Raw genomic sequence first — 14,021 nt, 5'->3', positions numbered from 1 at the left:
CCAGTTATTATGTGTTGGCCAGGCTACCTGTAAACATGTTCATCAAGCATTAACACTAGCTAACAACTCATCAGCTGATTAGGGAGTTGAAATATTTAAGGTATTAACTTAGAACTTGCTTTCTGCTTTTGCTAAATATTGTCTGAATCAGAATTGCAGAAACTATCAAGATTTGTACTGGTGCTATTACAAAGGCCACTTTTCTGAGCTTTTGCATGTCTAGAAATAAGGAGGAGAGAGGGTTAAACAGCTTCTGTTTTTCATTAAAAGGAAAAATCTTGTGTTTTGATTCTATAACAACAACAAACAAATGAATGAGACATGAAAAAACATTTTGTTGTGCTTTTAATTAAAAATAAGAAGCTGTTTCTCGTTATGGCTTGTTGGGTGGTATCTTAGTGCTCCATGTTTGTCTTTTTTTTCGGTGCAGTGTCCTTATAACTCTTCAGTCTCTAAGAGTGACAGATCCACGCAGCTTAACTCTTTGTTACCATAACCCTCTAGTGATTGCACAGAGTTAACCTTTCTTTATTGTAATTATCCAGAGAGACAAACTAGGCTATAAATAAGGGGGAAAATATCTTAGAAGGACTCTGATGGCAAGCCCTGAGCTGTCTAGAGGCGAGCGCGGCACTGCAGTTGAAGATGAGCTCTTGTTTTTATGGAGCTTTTTCATTCCAGTACTTCATGTTCTTGTATGAACTTGTGTTTACTCCTGTTTACTTTTGCGATCCTTTTTACAGTGTGAGTAGATGCAATCACAGTATATCTCTGTTTTTCATCAGTGATGCAGTATGGCAACGTTATCCGAATGATGAGTTCCAATCCAGATGAACATACATCTGTCAAAAGTGCCTGGGAACTTCTCCCACTTTAACTGACCTAAATACTTTTATCTTTTCCATAAAGGTTGTCCTGTCTCTGCAAAGCATGGTTTTCTAGGACAATCGTCCATGTGTTCAGTAATGCTACTCTTCTAGATTGGAGTCTCAGAACTGTATCATCTTTCTTCATGTCAAAATGCTGGATGTTTTCTTCAAAAATTAGATGTCCACCTTCTTGAGATGTGTAATCGTATTCATGGAAAGTGGCAAACTAGCAGTAAATAAAGTGTAACTCACACTTAATATATAGTGGTTTATATAGAGATTTTTTGATATATAGTCCCAAGACAGTTAAAGCAGTCTGGGAAGGTTCCTAGGAAATCTGGGTATGTCCAAACCTTTTCCTTGCAAATCAACACTGAAGTTTCTTATATCTCAGTACTATGTAACTCTGGGAACCAGCTTCCTGTCAACTAATTCCATGTAGGTTATGTTCCTGTATCGTATACTCTTGTAGTGTATCACTTGGTTGTCTCCGATACGTGCCTAGATCTAACGTGAGACAAGATTTCTGAAAGAAAGATCTTCATTCTACTAAAAATATTCCTCTTTCTTGAGTCATATGGCTTTATGCAGTTGTCAGTCATAGTCAAAAAATCTAAATTGTTCATGCAGCAGACTTCACATCCTGTGAATGTGTAATTAAAAATGATGCACATCACTGAGAGCTGAAGCGTGTGCCTTAATGAATCTGGGAATTTAGGCATGTGCAACAAATTTTGCTGAATTGAGGCCTGTATAAAAATTACTGTTAGTGATCTTCTTGCTTTTTTACTTAGATTTCTTAGAATACCTCATTTCATTTCAAATTCCTTTTTGTAAGGGTAATCACCCCAACTCAGTATACTAAAAAACTCCAGGAATCTCTCTTTTGAGAATTACATGCAAGAATTTTTTCAGAAAAAAAAAAAACAACTATTTTTTTTCATTTCGTGTTGTAATGTTTTTAACTATAGAGGTGGATTGAGTATGATATAAAATTTCTAATTGGGGATAATAGAGGGAAAAAAATTCCTCATGTTCACAAACAAATCAAATAGTAGATACTCAAACCATAGGAATACTCCTCCAAGCAGTCAAGTCACAAATAGAGTCTTAAAGAAGAGAGATTCTCTGAAGACAGAAAATCAATTATGTTCAATTCATGAATATTGCTGAGGAAATAAAGGAGAATACCAATGTAGATTTCCAGCCTTTTAATTTCTTTTTTCTCAAAGAGATTACCAAAAAGGGAGAAAGGAGTTATCTGAGTAAGGGTGTTGTAGAAGTATTTGGAATAAAATGGAACAGCTTAGTTTGTTGAGTGGATTTCGCTCGTGTTCAAATGAAAACAGGAGTGATAATTGTAAAAGAGCTATGATTCAAAAGCATTCAGCGAGTTTTCATTTTTAATGTTTGTTATTCTGACTTGCTCAATTTTTTATGACTGCTGGATATTTACCACATTCAGCCTAACTTACTGTTTCCATGCCAACTAAATATATTTGTTCTCAGATGAATGCCGTGATGCATCGTTCTGAAATGTTAGTTGCTGTGTAGCACGGAGAACTTCTAACATTTACCACACCTTCTCCTTGCTGGGAATAGTGCTACTGCCTGCAGATTTGTGGAGCAGGGAGTGAAGACTCGGTGAGACAGAGATGAGCAACGTCTGCCTATGTCCAGGATATGGGTCCCAAATAGTTCTGATACAACAAGGGCTGGAAGACTTGAGTAATATTAATGGCTTTTGGTCCATATTTCCTTTCAGATTCATTTTTGAAGATATCCCAGAGTTTCAAATGCAATCAGATAAATTCACAGAAAATCTTTGCCCTCCCTCTGTACATGCTCTGGAAAGATCAGGTGGAAGCAGTGGAGCTTCCTCCTTCTGGAGGTGGGCGAACCTCTGCAGGAAGGTTGCTCCAGACCAGCCTCTTGCCCGCTGCAGGACTTTTGGCTCAGGTGCCCCAGATAATTGCAAAAGCCAAGGAGTGCTTCTGGGGCCCCTGCCTTGAGTTCCCAGACTTTCTCAAAGGGTTGTCCTTCTCAGAACATGTTGGAGTCATCTAAAATCAGGCTAATAAGCTCTAGGTTAGGTATTTAAAAATAAAAGCTTTGCTTTGTGGCCAGCTGCAGGTGAGGAGGGTTTAGGCAGCCTCTGTTTTGCCGAGCCGACGAGCACTTTGGAAACTGGGAAACAAACAGTCAGCGCGCGCTGGAGGTGGTGATGAAATTCTGCCGTTTGCTCTGGTTGCTTCAACCCACGTCACTGAAACGCATCCAGAGTTTTCCCCCGGAGACCCATCACTGCTCCCACAGAAATGGGAAGCTTAGGCTAGATTTGAATGATTGTAACCACCAACGTGATTCACAGAGAGCAGCCCTTGCACCGTCCCTGCCCGCGGACCGGGACATTAACCCCTCGGGCTGGCGCTCAGCAGCCTCTGCTGCGATGGGCGAGAAAGTGAGAAGCTGAAAGACGTTTCCACTGTGACTTTCAAGAACAGCGACACCAAATATTGTCACGTTAAAATAGTTCCTGCAGTTTCTGTACACGACCAGCACGGACCAGAGAGGCCGCGTCTGAAGAGCACTTGTTTTTCTGCAGTTCTGCGAGGCTGAGGAGGGTCCTTCCCTCCTTGCCCCTTCACTTCTGTCCATCTATTGCTCTGGGGCGCTGGGGTCGGGAGGGTACTGCCTACTTCAGCTGTTTTCCTCCTGTAAAGCATTTCATCTATGTATATATATTGTGAAAGATGTAGGAGACAACGAGCCAGAGGGGCGTAGCTGCCCACAGACTGGCTCCTGGAAATCTGCTGGTTCAATGTCTGCGGACAGCACCATAGAAGATTTCTTTTCTACCTGCTTATGGTGAACAAATTTCAAGTTTAAAAGACTTTTATTGAAAAGAAGATGTTGGACAGCAGCATACAAGCAGTGAAGAATCTGATGTAAGCGAGAGCGGTGCTGGTCAGGGTGTTTGGTGTGCACAGACCATGACATCCATTTCTTAGTATGTCGTTCTCTTTTCAGACTTCCCCATAGAGGCTGCTGGGGAAGAATCAGACTGATTCTGGTTGTATCTCTATAAGGGAGCTTTCATGGATATAGGTGCCCCTATAGGTGTGTGGCAATATTGACAAAAGTACCCTGAAATGACTACTGACATTATTTGGAGTCGAATTCTACCACTTTTATGTTGGGGAGTGTCTACCATACGTGCAATTCCATTGATATGTTCTTTAATCACTTTGATACAAAAGTGCCCCCCAATTTTCAGTTAAGACTGAGATTGTTAGAATAAATCATAACTTTGCCTTTGACATGTTTTATATTTTATATAGCATTTTCTTTAACAGCCTGCTATGAAAGGAATGCAGAATTAAACAGAATATAGTAAGTTATACTGTGTAGCATGAAGTTTCAGACTAGCAGAAGGAGATAGAAGCTGAGATTCAAGCACAGAAAAACAGATTTACAGGTGGGATTTGAAAGGAGCTGGAGATCAATGGAGTTGAAAGTTCCCAGGAGCTCCATATGGCAGGAACTGCGGGAGTGGAGGCTCTCACCAACTGTGCAACTGTCAAAGGGAAAGGAGGTAGATGATGATGATGTACGTGTGGAAGTCAATGATCAAATGTTAGCTTTGGTAATCAGACACAACTGGAAAATACACAAATATATACCTACTTCATAGAACAGAATGAATTATTGGAACGAAGTGGCCAGCTGGAGAAAGACAGTAAAACAGAAACTACAGAACAAATAGTTAAAAGGAAAAAGAATTTTTAGCAAAAAAGAATAGAAGCATATGCTGGCATGCAGGAATTAGAGAGCATTTTGAAATGTCAGTTTTCTAGCTCTTTGTCTTAAATAGTAGTGAATGAGAAAGAGATCTTTCTTTTAAGAGAGCAGTAGATCATTTTAGAGCATCTGTGGTTTGCTTGCATATTGTCAATTAAGGGAATTTTGTTCTTTCAGAAGCGTTTAAAGTAGGACCACAAAGGACAATGGTGCTGGTATTTAATGCAGGGAGTTAAAAAAAGAAGAAATGTCAATGCATGGAGGAGCCAGTTGGATGGCAGAAGAGCAGAGACACCTCATCTCCAGCACGGACTCTCAGCGATGCGTTCTCAATTAGTGAACTGTCCTGTTCATTTTTCCTAGGTGATGAGGTGCCTACATGGAGCTATAAAGGACTGAAAAAGGCCACCTTTATGCTGATCTTTAACATAATTTAAATTCTGAAGTATTATTTTATTTGCAATTTAAGCAGCACAAAATGCCATCCGGGAAGCGCAGCAGTGGCTCTCTCCTGCACTGCCCATCCTCACCCGTGCCCAAAGCCGAGCAGCTCGTACCAGCCATGATGCTTTGTAAACCTGGCAGCTTTTTTTCCAGTTGCCGATCAGATTTTTGTTCTTGAAAGAGGGGAAATGGTGATAGTAAAAGTAGCTTGTGATCATTATCTACAAAGATTGGCTTGTTCACACAGTCAGTGTGAAAATATTGAGCCTTATCCTGCATGCTGCCGAGCTTGGTGAGTCCTGGCTGTCGTTAGCGAGCACTCAGCACCTCCACGGATCAGACACCTGGACTTGCTGAACCACCCCAGGATGGAAAGGATTGTATAGAAGGTAACACATGCTGGAATGTAAAGCTGAAATACATAAATACATTCCAGTGGTGGTGTCAAAGAGGCTCATAGCTTTATTTCAGACTTAATTATCTCGATAGCACGTTAGGAATCGACAGAGCCAGCAAAGAACACTGTGTGTTTTCAGCTTTGGCCCAGCAGTGCTGGTCAGGGGCTGGACTGGTTTTGGGTTCGTTCCTGCAGGTCAGGGGGTGTGAGCCGTGTCCGGGTCCCCTTCGCCCCGCGGAGGGGAGGACCGCTCCTGGCGAGACAGTGGCCTCTCCAGTCGATGGAAGGACGGCATTGACATGAGCTGAAGGAAAAAGTGCTCGGGGACAAAGACGGCATCTGTGATGAGTCATTTGGAAGGAGGCGAAAAGAAGTCGGGGATCCTCCAAATCCCGGCTGGAACAATAGCGGAGCCCCGGAGAGGGGGAGGTTGGGAGAACAGCGCGAATTTTCTAGCCACAACATTCCTGGTTGTTCTATGGTGTTGACAGTGAAAGCTTTTATTCCTCTCCAACTCACGTAATCCCAAGAATGCTGCTCTTGCCATATGCAGCCCACTGGTGGTTTTTTTTAAAAAAAATTTTGCCTGCCTTCCCTTCCTTTGCAGCTATGAATTATATGGACTTGTATTGCTTAACTACGAACAGGATTTTCCAGGTGGGAGATCTTGGTTAAGAAAAGAAAGATATCAAAATACAAGCCACTGAAGTAACAAGGCCTCTTGGATGCGGGTTGGAAAAAAAAAACCAAAACGACTTAGAGCAGAAAGCCGAGTGCGCAGCGAGCGGCTCGGCTTAACTGGAGGTCCCCGCGGGTTAGGAAAACAACGAGGCAAAAATGTTTTGGACGCTCAGATGGTTTACTAGCTAAAGACAGAAAAACAAAGAGGAGGGCTATGTCACCAATTTATGTTTTATTGGAACTGTCAGGACAGAGGAGGTTCTCCGGCAGTATTTTCTCAGTGGAGAACAACATGGTGCACACTTGACAAAATAACTTGCTCAGCTGATCTTGCCCGGTTTCTGCTTTCAGCTGAGCCAAATTCATGCAATTTATAGTGTTCATTACTTTTCTTAAGAACTTGAGAACATTTGTATCAAATTGCATTCTATTTCTCTAAATCTGGAAGAACCATATTTCAACGCATGTCGCACAGTAAGAATAGAAATTCCCACTGCCTGAAATAAGAGAAGATGTGGACTAAAAAACATCGGATATTCGTGTTTGATTATATTGTGAAAAGACCAGTGTTCAGGCCTTGTTCTTCATTGAAAAGATGGATGCATCATTTGATTCTTCATCAGGAAAAATTGTTGGAGAAGATTTCAAGCTCCAAATATTCTGTTACAGCAAAACACTGAGAGATCTGAAGTTTAAGGAAATTTCAGATTTCGGTAGATTTAGTTCCTCGGTTATAGATACTGCCCAGCATCCCCATGCCAGCTGATGGAGGAAGGGGCAGACTTACAGCAGTTTTGTGGGAGTAGAGCTGTGCTCACTTGGGGTTTAGGAGTGCTGAGAAGCAGAAGAGGAGTTTCTGCAATTAGGAAGAACACAAATGGGCTGCGATTAATAATGACTTTGACATTTTTTGGGTTGTTGTTTGATTTTGTTGATTGGGATTTTCTTTTATTTGGGATGGCATTGTAGTAATTCATCCTTTGTTTGTCCTTTTCAAGGTGCTTTCAGAAAATTACTTCTGCAATCTTCACAGCACCTGAATGAAGTTGACCTATGCAATATTATTATTATTATTATTATTATTATTATTATTATTATTATTATTATTATTATTATTATTATTATTATTATTATTATTATCCTCATTTAGAACAATAAGACTTTAGTCCGAGATTAAATTATTTGCCTAAGGCTGAAGAGTTACTGTTACATTTTTGGTACCCAAACCTGTATTCAGATTTCTTACAGCAGATCTTTCATGTCTTCTTTTAGAGATGTGTACTGCAGAACACATGCACAGCCTTTTTTAAGACAGTTCTGTTTTAAACAGCATTGTAACAACTGTTGTTTAAATAATGCACAAAATGATTTGAGAGAGACAGGAAATTACTTTTCTCACCTTACTCCCCCTGAAACGTGGGGAAAATTTATTCATAATTAAATGACACTAATTACGCCTTTTGGTCACTTTCCTAATATTTCCTGGCACACCTGGAATTATTATCCTTCACAAATATTACAAACAGGCAGAAATTAAGATACTAAAAAAACCCCACAACTTAGTTAAGTGAACTGCCTTTTGATTCTTATCTGACATAAACAAAATGTTAACTTCATGCCCTTCAAGACAAGATTTATTTTTTTTTAAAGGAACTTGAATAACTCTTCTGTTGTATCTTCACTTCCTTGTATACTTCAGAGTTTCTTTTGCATTTTACTTATGCTGCTATGGTTCGAATCAAGTAATTTACAATTGGGAGATCTGGAGAAGATTGCATTTGGGATTTTTTTTTTTTTTTTTTTTTTTTTTTTTTTTTAACGAGACAGGGGTTTTGTACCAAGGCCAAAGCATGTTCTGGATGAGAAACTCGGCATCACAGGTATCTAAAAAGTAAGAAGGGGAGAGCTGGCTATCAGGCACCTGGATAAGATATGGTGTGGTTGTGGCTGTATAGCAAAGCACAGAAGAGAAGCAGAATATCCTCTGCTTTACAGGCTGTGCTTAGCACAGGGACTAAAATGCACCTGGTCATCTTGAAGATCCTGTATTTCTCCTGGATGTGCTGCAGTTGTTTTCTTTCAAAAAGGAAGGAGAGTGACCACAGTGCAGCTGGATGCCAATGGGACTCGTTCCTGATCAGTCCTGGGCTCCCTTCGGCTTCTAACCCAGCGCCACAGACATCCTTGGGAAGCTTTTAGAAATAATGAGTAGCTGCAGAACTGAATTGTGCCACCTGAAGACTCCTCAAAGTAGTAAAATTGAAACTTGTCTTACTCTGCTGAAAAGCATTGGGCCAGGCCTGACTGCTTGGTTCGGGAACCTCAGTCTTGGAGATTTCTCTTCTGGGCATCAAAACCTACTTTAACCTCTTTTGAGAACGATCAATGCCCAACTATGACAAGATCTCATGGCAGTCTGGGAAAATGTAACTTCCCTGCTTTTTGCATCACTTTGTATAACTGTGAATATTTTTGTCTTTTTTTCTAATTTATCGTGTGACTAAGCATGTATATAGCTATGTGTGGCAACTTCAGCTTTCAGTTCTTTCTACTGACACCAAAGATGATTGATGGTAAAACTTTAAACCTCATATGTTAGCCACCAACCTGAATAAACAAAGACCAGTGTGGCAGCTTAATATTAAAAGCTATAAAACCTTCCTGGGGGTTCATGGATTAAATCAACTCACCAAAATGAATTTTCAGAAAAAAAACTTTCTCAGGATTCAAGAAAAATGAACACAACAGTAAATGAAACAGAGCTATCCTCCTCCAGCAGACTAAAGCCCTCCTGAGGGCTGAAGAATTGCGATTTTAGACATCTCTAAAGAGCGCAAGAGGAGACATAGTATTTGTGGATCCTAGGGAGGCAGCTTGAGGCTATAAAAGAACAAAAAAGCCTTTAAGGCACAAAAAAAAAAAAAAAAATCCCTGCAGATATAGCTTTCATTGGTCATAAATAAGTGCTAAAAAATAAAAACCTTCCTTCATTAAAATTAGTATATATTAGCACACTATATGTTATTTTTGTGTTGTAAGAAGTGATTCAGATTTTTGCCATGCACTATTTTAATCTCTTGGGTCAATAAACCTTGATAGTAACTTCAGCCAAAAATATCAGCATGTTGTTTATCATAATATGGCAGGAAACAGCTGGGATCTTATTTCCATCTTGTGATGCAATTATTAGTGAGCGCAGTTGAAAGTAACATATTTTGTCTTAGCAAACAACCAAATTGCAGTTGTATCCCAAAGAACAGTTTTCACCGCAAAAAAAGTGCATGTCTTCTCTCTGAAAGAGAATCAGAATTCAGAATCTAGGAAATAAAAGCATGCTGCTGTTCTACTTGCCTGTTTCTGCTCCCGCTTCACCGAGAACAAATGTAACATGTTGAATTAACTGAAATATATGTTTCTGCTCTATCAAGGTCCCCACCCAAATGAGCTGTTGGCTCAGAAAATATTTATCCTGGCAAAGCACCTATGCACAGCTTTGTAAGCCTTTATAGAAGTAGTAGCATAAATTTATCAGAGTAACTTTCAAAAACATGAATTTTGATTACTGGCTTGCATACAAGCAGAGTTCAAGCAAGGTTTCCTGTCTCACCGTTTTTTTTTCTTTAGATTTGCATAGTGGCATCACTTACTCGCAGCTCACAAGGAAAGCCTCTAATTGCCTATTTGCATAGAGATATGGAGATTTCTTCTGCGTGTTGGAATGACTCATAGACAGAATTTTCCTCAAGTTTCATCAGATTGTTTTATTCCTTTTGTATTGATAATTGCATTATGCATAACGTGTATTTTGGCATGACCTGCTTTTTCTGAAAGATGGTAATTGGCACATCTCGCAGTCAACTTTGTGTTTGGTTCTCACGTGTTTAAGCGAGCTGGGAGCTGGAATTTATCATTCCTGGCTTCTTCAGATGTAAGACTGAGGTTTTGATTTGTGGTCGCAATGGTAGATTGAAACAATTTGGTAACTAAAACAAAATTAGTGCAAAATGGCATTGGTGTGTAAATCATTGGAAAAAAGATTCAATTTGAAAGTTGAAAGATATTTTGTAAGTTAATCTGATATTGAACCGCTTTTATCCTTTATTTGCATGTTCAGTTGCTAATCCAGAAAAACACCTAAGTACTTGCTTAATTTGAATTAAGTGGTTAATCCTATTGGAAGTTGTATCTGTCTTTGTATAACGCAGCTTTGTAACTGTGTACTCAGCATCTGTTGAATAAGGTCATGGACTAAAACGTCCTCCTTTTTGGTGTGAACATCTGAACTTGTAACATGTCTAAGATGCTCAAACCTACTTGTTGGAAGTCCTGTCCCTCAATGAAGTTGAGGAAGACACGAAGTGCAATGAAAAATAGTTGCATGATGAATAAAAAAAGTTCTTAAAAGCACCTAGAAGTTGCAAAATTTTGTAAAAAAAATCTTGGGAAACCATAATTCCCCTTGTCTAAGGGAGTAAGGGGCAAGTATCACTCTACTGACTTGGTTCAGATCCCACTGAAGACAAAAAGAAAACTTCTGACTATCAATTTGTAAAGTCTGTGTCAGTATAAACGCTGTTGCGATGGATTTAACAATGATTATTGCTTCTTCAGACCATGTTCCAACAAAGCTGTCCTGTTTCCTTTCCGTGATTTTTTCCTTCTCCCTGTATGTTCTTATGTTTTCTTTTTCCTTTCATCCTCTTTTTTACCTCTTTTGCTCTTCACAGGTCTTTGCTGATCTTTCTTCTCTCTCCTTCTCTTTCCCTTGACAGCCCAATTTTGAGTTTACTTGGACTCCGAATTGAGTAAAGAAGCAAAATCGTTACTCTCTGGCTTCCAGGAGTAGCCATCTATATATAAATTTCTTTTTGTTCTGTTACAGATTACTCATATACGACAAGAATATGAAACCACACTCAAAGGTTTGATGCCAGCATCTTTGAGACAGGAACTTGAAGACACCATTGTATCTTTAAAATCTCAGGTAATTTATTACTATTCATCTTCAACCTTTTGTACTGGATAAAAACCATCTCTTCAAGACAAGAAATCATGGCTATCTAAAATTTGGCCCGAAATACTGAATAAATCTCAAAATCAAATTATGGCAGCACCCACATGCTTCTCACTTCGCCATCTTTCATGAGGCTTTTCTCCTCTTTTCCTCAGCTTGAGAGCTACCATGTTGTGTCTTTTGATCCCAGATTTTGCTGCAGTTAACAGCTGAAAGTAGGAGTTATACTGTGTTCATCTTAGGAGTTTTTTCTCAGCCTTTCAAATATAGCACACAGTTATCTCTCATCTTCCTTACCCTGTTTCTCCTGAAGGAATCGTTTAAAAGATGTGTGTAAAGGGTGCAGAGGAGAATTGGAAATCATTTTGTGTTCTTTCCAGCCTATGTAATAAAGCAAATGGGATATTTTTTTTAAGATCCTAGTCCAAATAATCATCATGTTATTTCTACATTTTCCTATACAAAGAGGCTCTAACAGACTTCTCGAATGCTTTGTCTTTAGCATTGCAAAACACAAGCTCATCTAGAATAATGCAGAACCAGTACTGTTTATATAAACTAGACTATAAAACTGGCTAATAGAAATATCAAAATGTCATTGTGAATAGGGAATTACTAATGAATTGGCTGTGTTTCTGGTGCATGGTTCCCGCAGAAGTTATTTGATGCTTTCATATTCAGTGTATTAGGAGCTGGAAGAAAACAAAATGTCATCATTGCCTGGACTCACATGAGGAAGGATAAATAGCAATGAAGAGGAGTGATCATAGATGTGGCATGATGCTAATCCAAATAAAACACTGTCAGTGTTCGCATATGGCCCAGTGCAGGGCTGCGCATTTAAACATCTTGGGAAGGGCTGGGATCTGTCCTGGGCTGAAGGGAAAAACGAAAGACAGGGCAATGCTGGTGACTCAGAGCTGCCCATGAGCTCTGGGAAGAGCAGAAGCCCTGAGGACACAGCGTACAAGTTTGGGCTTGATACCAGCACACTCCTTATACCAATTTTCAGGACCATTTTTCAAGCAATTATAGATCTACAAACTCCGTTGCTCGCTCTTATGCCAGCTCTCTCTATGGAGATGGTTGGTGATTTAATGTATTTGCTGTTTTTTCTTATTTTTTTTCCCCTTCTTTACAATGCATGAGCATTTTTTGCTCTGCATGGGACACTTCCCCTCACAAAGTGTGCCTTTAATAGAAGCAGGAAATTTTCATAGGGGAAAACTTTCATTTTCCTACGTGCTAGTAGTGACACAACTTCAACTCTGCTTGTAAACACTCTGCTTACGTGTCAAGGGATACCTAATGGAAGTGATGCTCTTTCTCATTTAAATGGTTGCAGGGAATAAAGAGTTAAGGATCTGCTGGGGAAATCTATTTCCAGTTGATAGTAAAAAGCTATTTTTAAAGCGTGGCTGAATGTTAGCACTGGCTGGTAGGAAGCGTTACTCTGGAGCTTATATAAGAATACCACACCTTTTAATGAGAGAAAAAAAAGTAGAATCTGATATCCACCTGCAGGGCTTCTGTAAGCAGCAGCAGCATTTCAAAAGAGTAAAAGTAACTACACACACTAAAACCTGGGTGCTATCCCAGAAATACATAGCTGCTGGCTGTGTTTCCAGCGGTACGCTGCCGTCGCAGACCACTCAGTAAGCAGCACTCTTTCTGAAGCACAGGTGTCCTGGTCTTTGAAAATTGTTGAAATTCCTGTTTGAAAACATCAGACAAGAAGGGCAGTGGAATCTCTGCACCTGTCAGGATTATTTATTGTTGGAGGAGGATGAAGAGGACAGGCTGGGTAAAAGCACCGAGCAGTGATAAAAATAAGAAAAAAAAAAAAAAAAAAAAGGAAAGAAAATACGTAAGGCTTGGGCCAAGTTTTCTGAAAACGTTGCTAAATATAAAGCATGCTGCCCAATTGTCAGCTCTGGGTGAGTCATCCAGAAGTGGCCACAGTGCATTAACACACATCAGTTTTCATATGCTTCAAGAATAGGTGAGTACCTTCCTCACAAGAGCAGAAGTGCAGGGATCAGGGCACAGGCGTCACGTGGGAGCTGGGCGTAGGACTGGAGCTCCCAAACCCTCCCGTAGCCCATAGGGTGCCACCAGCTGAGTTTAAAACTGTGTAGACTGTTCCTAAAGGAGTAGATAGTGTGCAGCTGGAGCAGGGCCAGGGAAGCCATGCTAACAATCTTCTATCAAGTATTAATTCTAGTATGCAGCTCAAGTGTTACTGCATTTTATGTAGGCAGGACAGATGAGAAAAACACCCTTTATGAAATGAGGGCAAATTTATTAATTAGAATTTTGTACACCGTTTTCATGCAGGATGTATTTTACAGGTCAATATTCTGCAGAAAAGAGTGTCTGTCCTCCAGGAAGAGCAGAACGCCAACCATGCCAGAAGGTACGGGATTATCTTTGATCAATTTGTACCATTTCACACCTGTGGATCCCAGTTATTGAAGTTTTACGGCTTAATTAAAACACTCTAAATACGGTTGCAGTTTTAAAAGATCCTTATTTTCAGTAAACAAGCGTCTGAGAATTTTCCCAGTGCTTAGTCAGTACCATTAGAGCAAGATTAGAGAACTTGCAGGTGCATTACAAGTCTGGACTTTGCCTCGATGTTCATGATGAGACAGTGGCTCGGTGCACAGCTGCAGCTCTGCGGTGATGCCACCTCCTTTTAAGATAGAAAACAATGATGCAATGCGTAATATTACAGATCACATCTTCAAAGTACCGGATCTTCATGAGCCTGAGCTTTTTTTCAGGCGTTTACACCCTCCAATATAAATTATAG

At 39.9% G+C, this 14,021-nt stretch overlaps 1 protein-coding gene across 1 annotated transcript in view; it reads left to right on the top strand.

Moving 5' to 3' along the window:
- Window positions 1-13,710, top strand: part of CEP112 (centrosomal protein 112) — a 167,190-nt gene extending 153,480 nt beyond the window's left edge. Inside the window, exons 25-26 of the mRNA XM_086624318.1 lie at window positions 11,075-11,176; window positions 13,558-13,710. Of these exons, the coding sequence (XP_086480444.1) occupies window positions 11,075-11,176; window positions 13,558-13,710 (255 nt within the window). The remainder of the gene's footprint in view (window positions 1-11,074; window positions 11,177-13,557) is intronic.
- The last annotated feature ends 311 nt before the right edge of the window (window positions 13,711-14,021 follow it).

Source organism: Tauraco erythrolophus, chromosome 20 (assembly GCF_009769465.1).
Source record: "Tauraco erythrolophus isolate bTauEry1 chromosome 20, bTauEry1.pri, whole genome shotgun sequence".
NCBI lineage: Eukaryota > Metazoa > Chordata > Aves > Musophagiformes > Musophagidae > Tauraco > Tauraco erythrolophus.
Note: the sequence above shows the minus strand (reverse complement) of the source record. Positions and strands in the feature narration are given on the sequence as shown.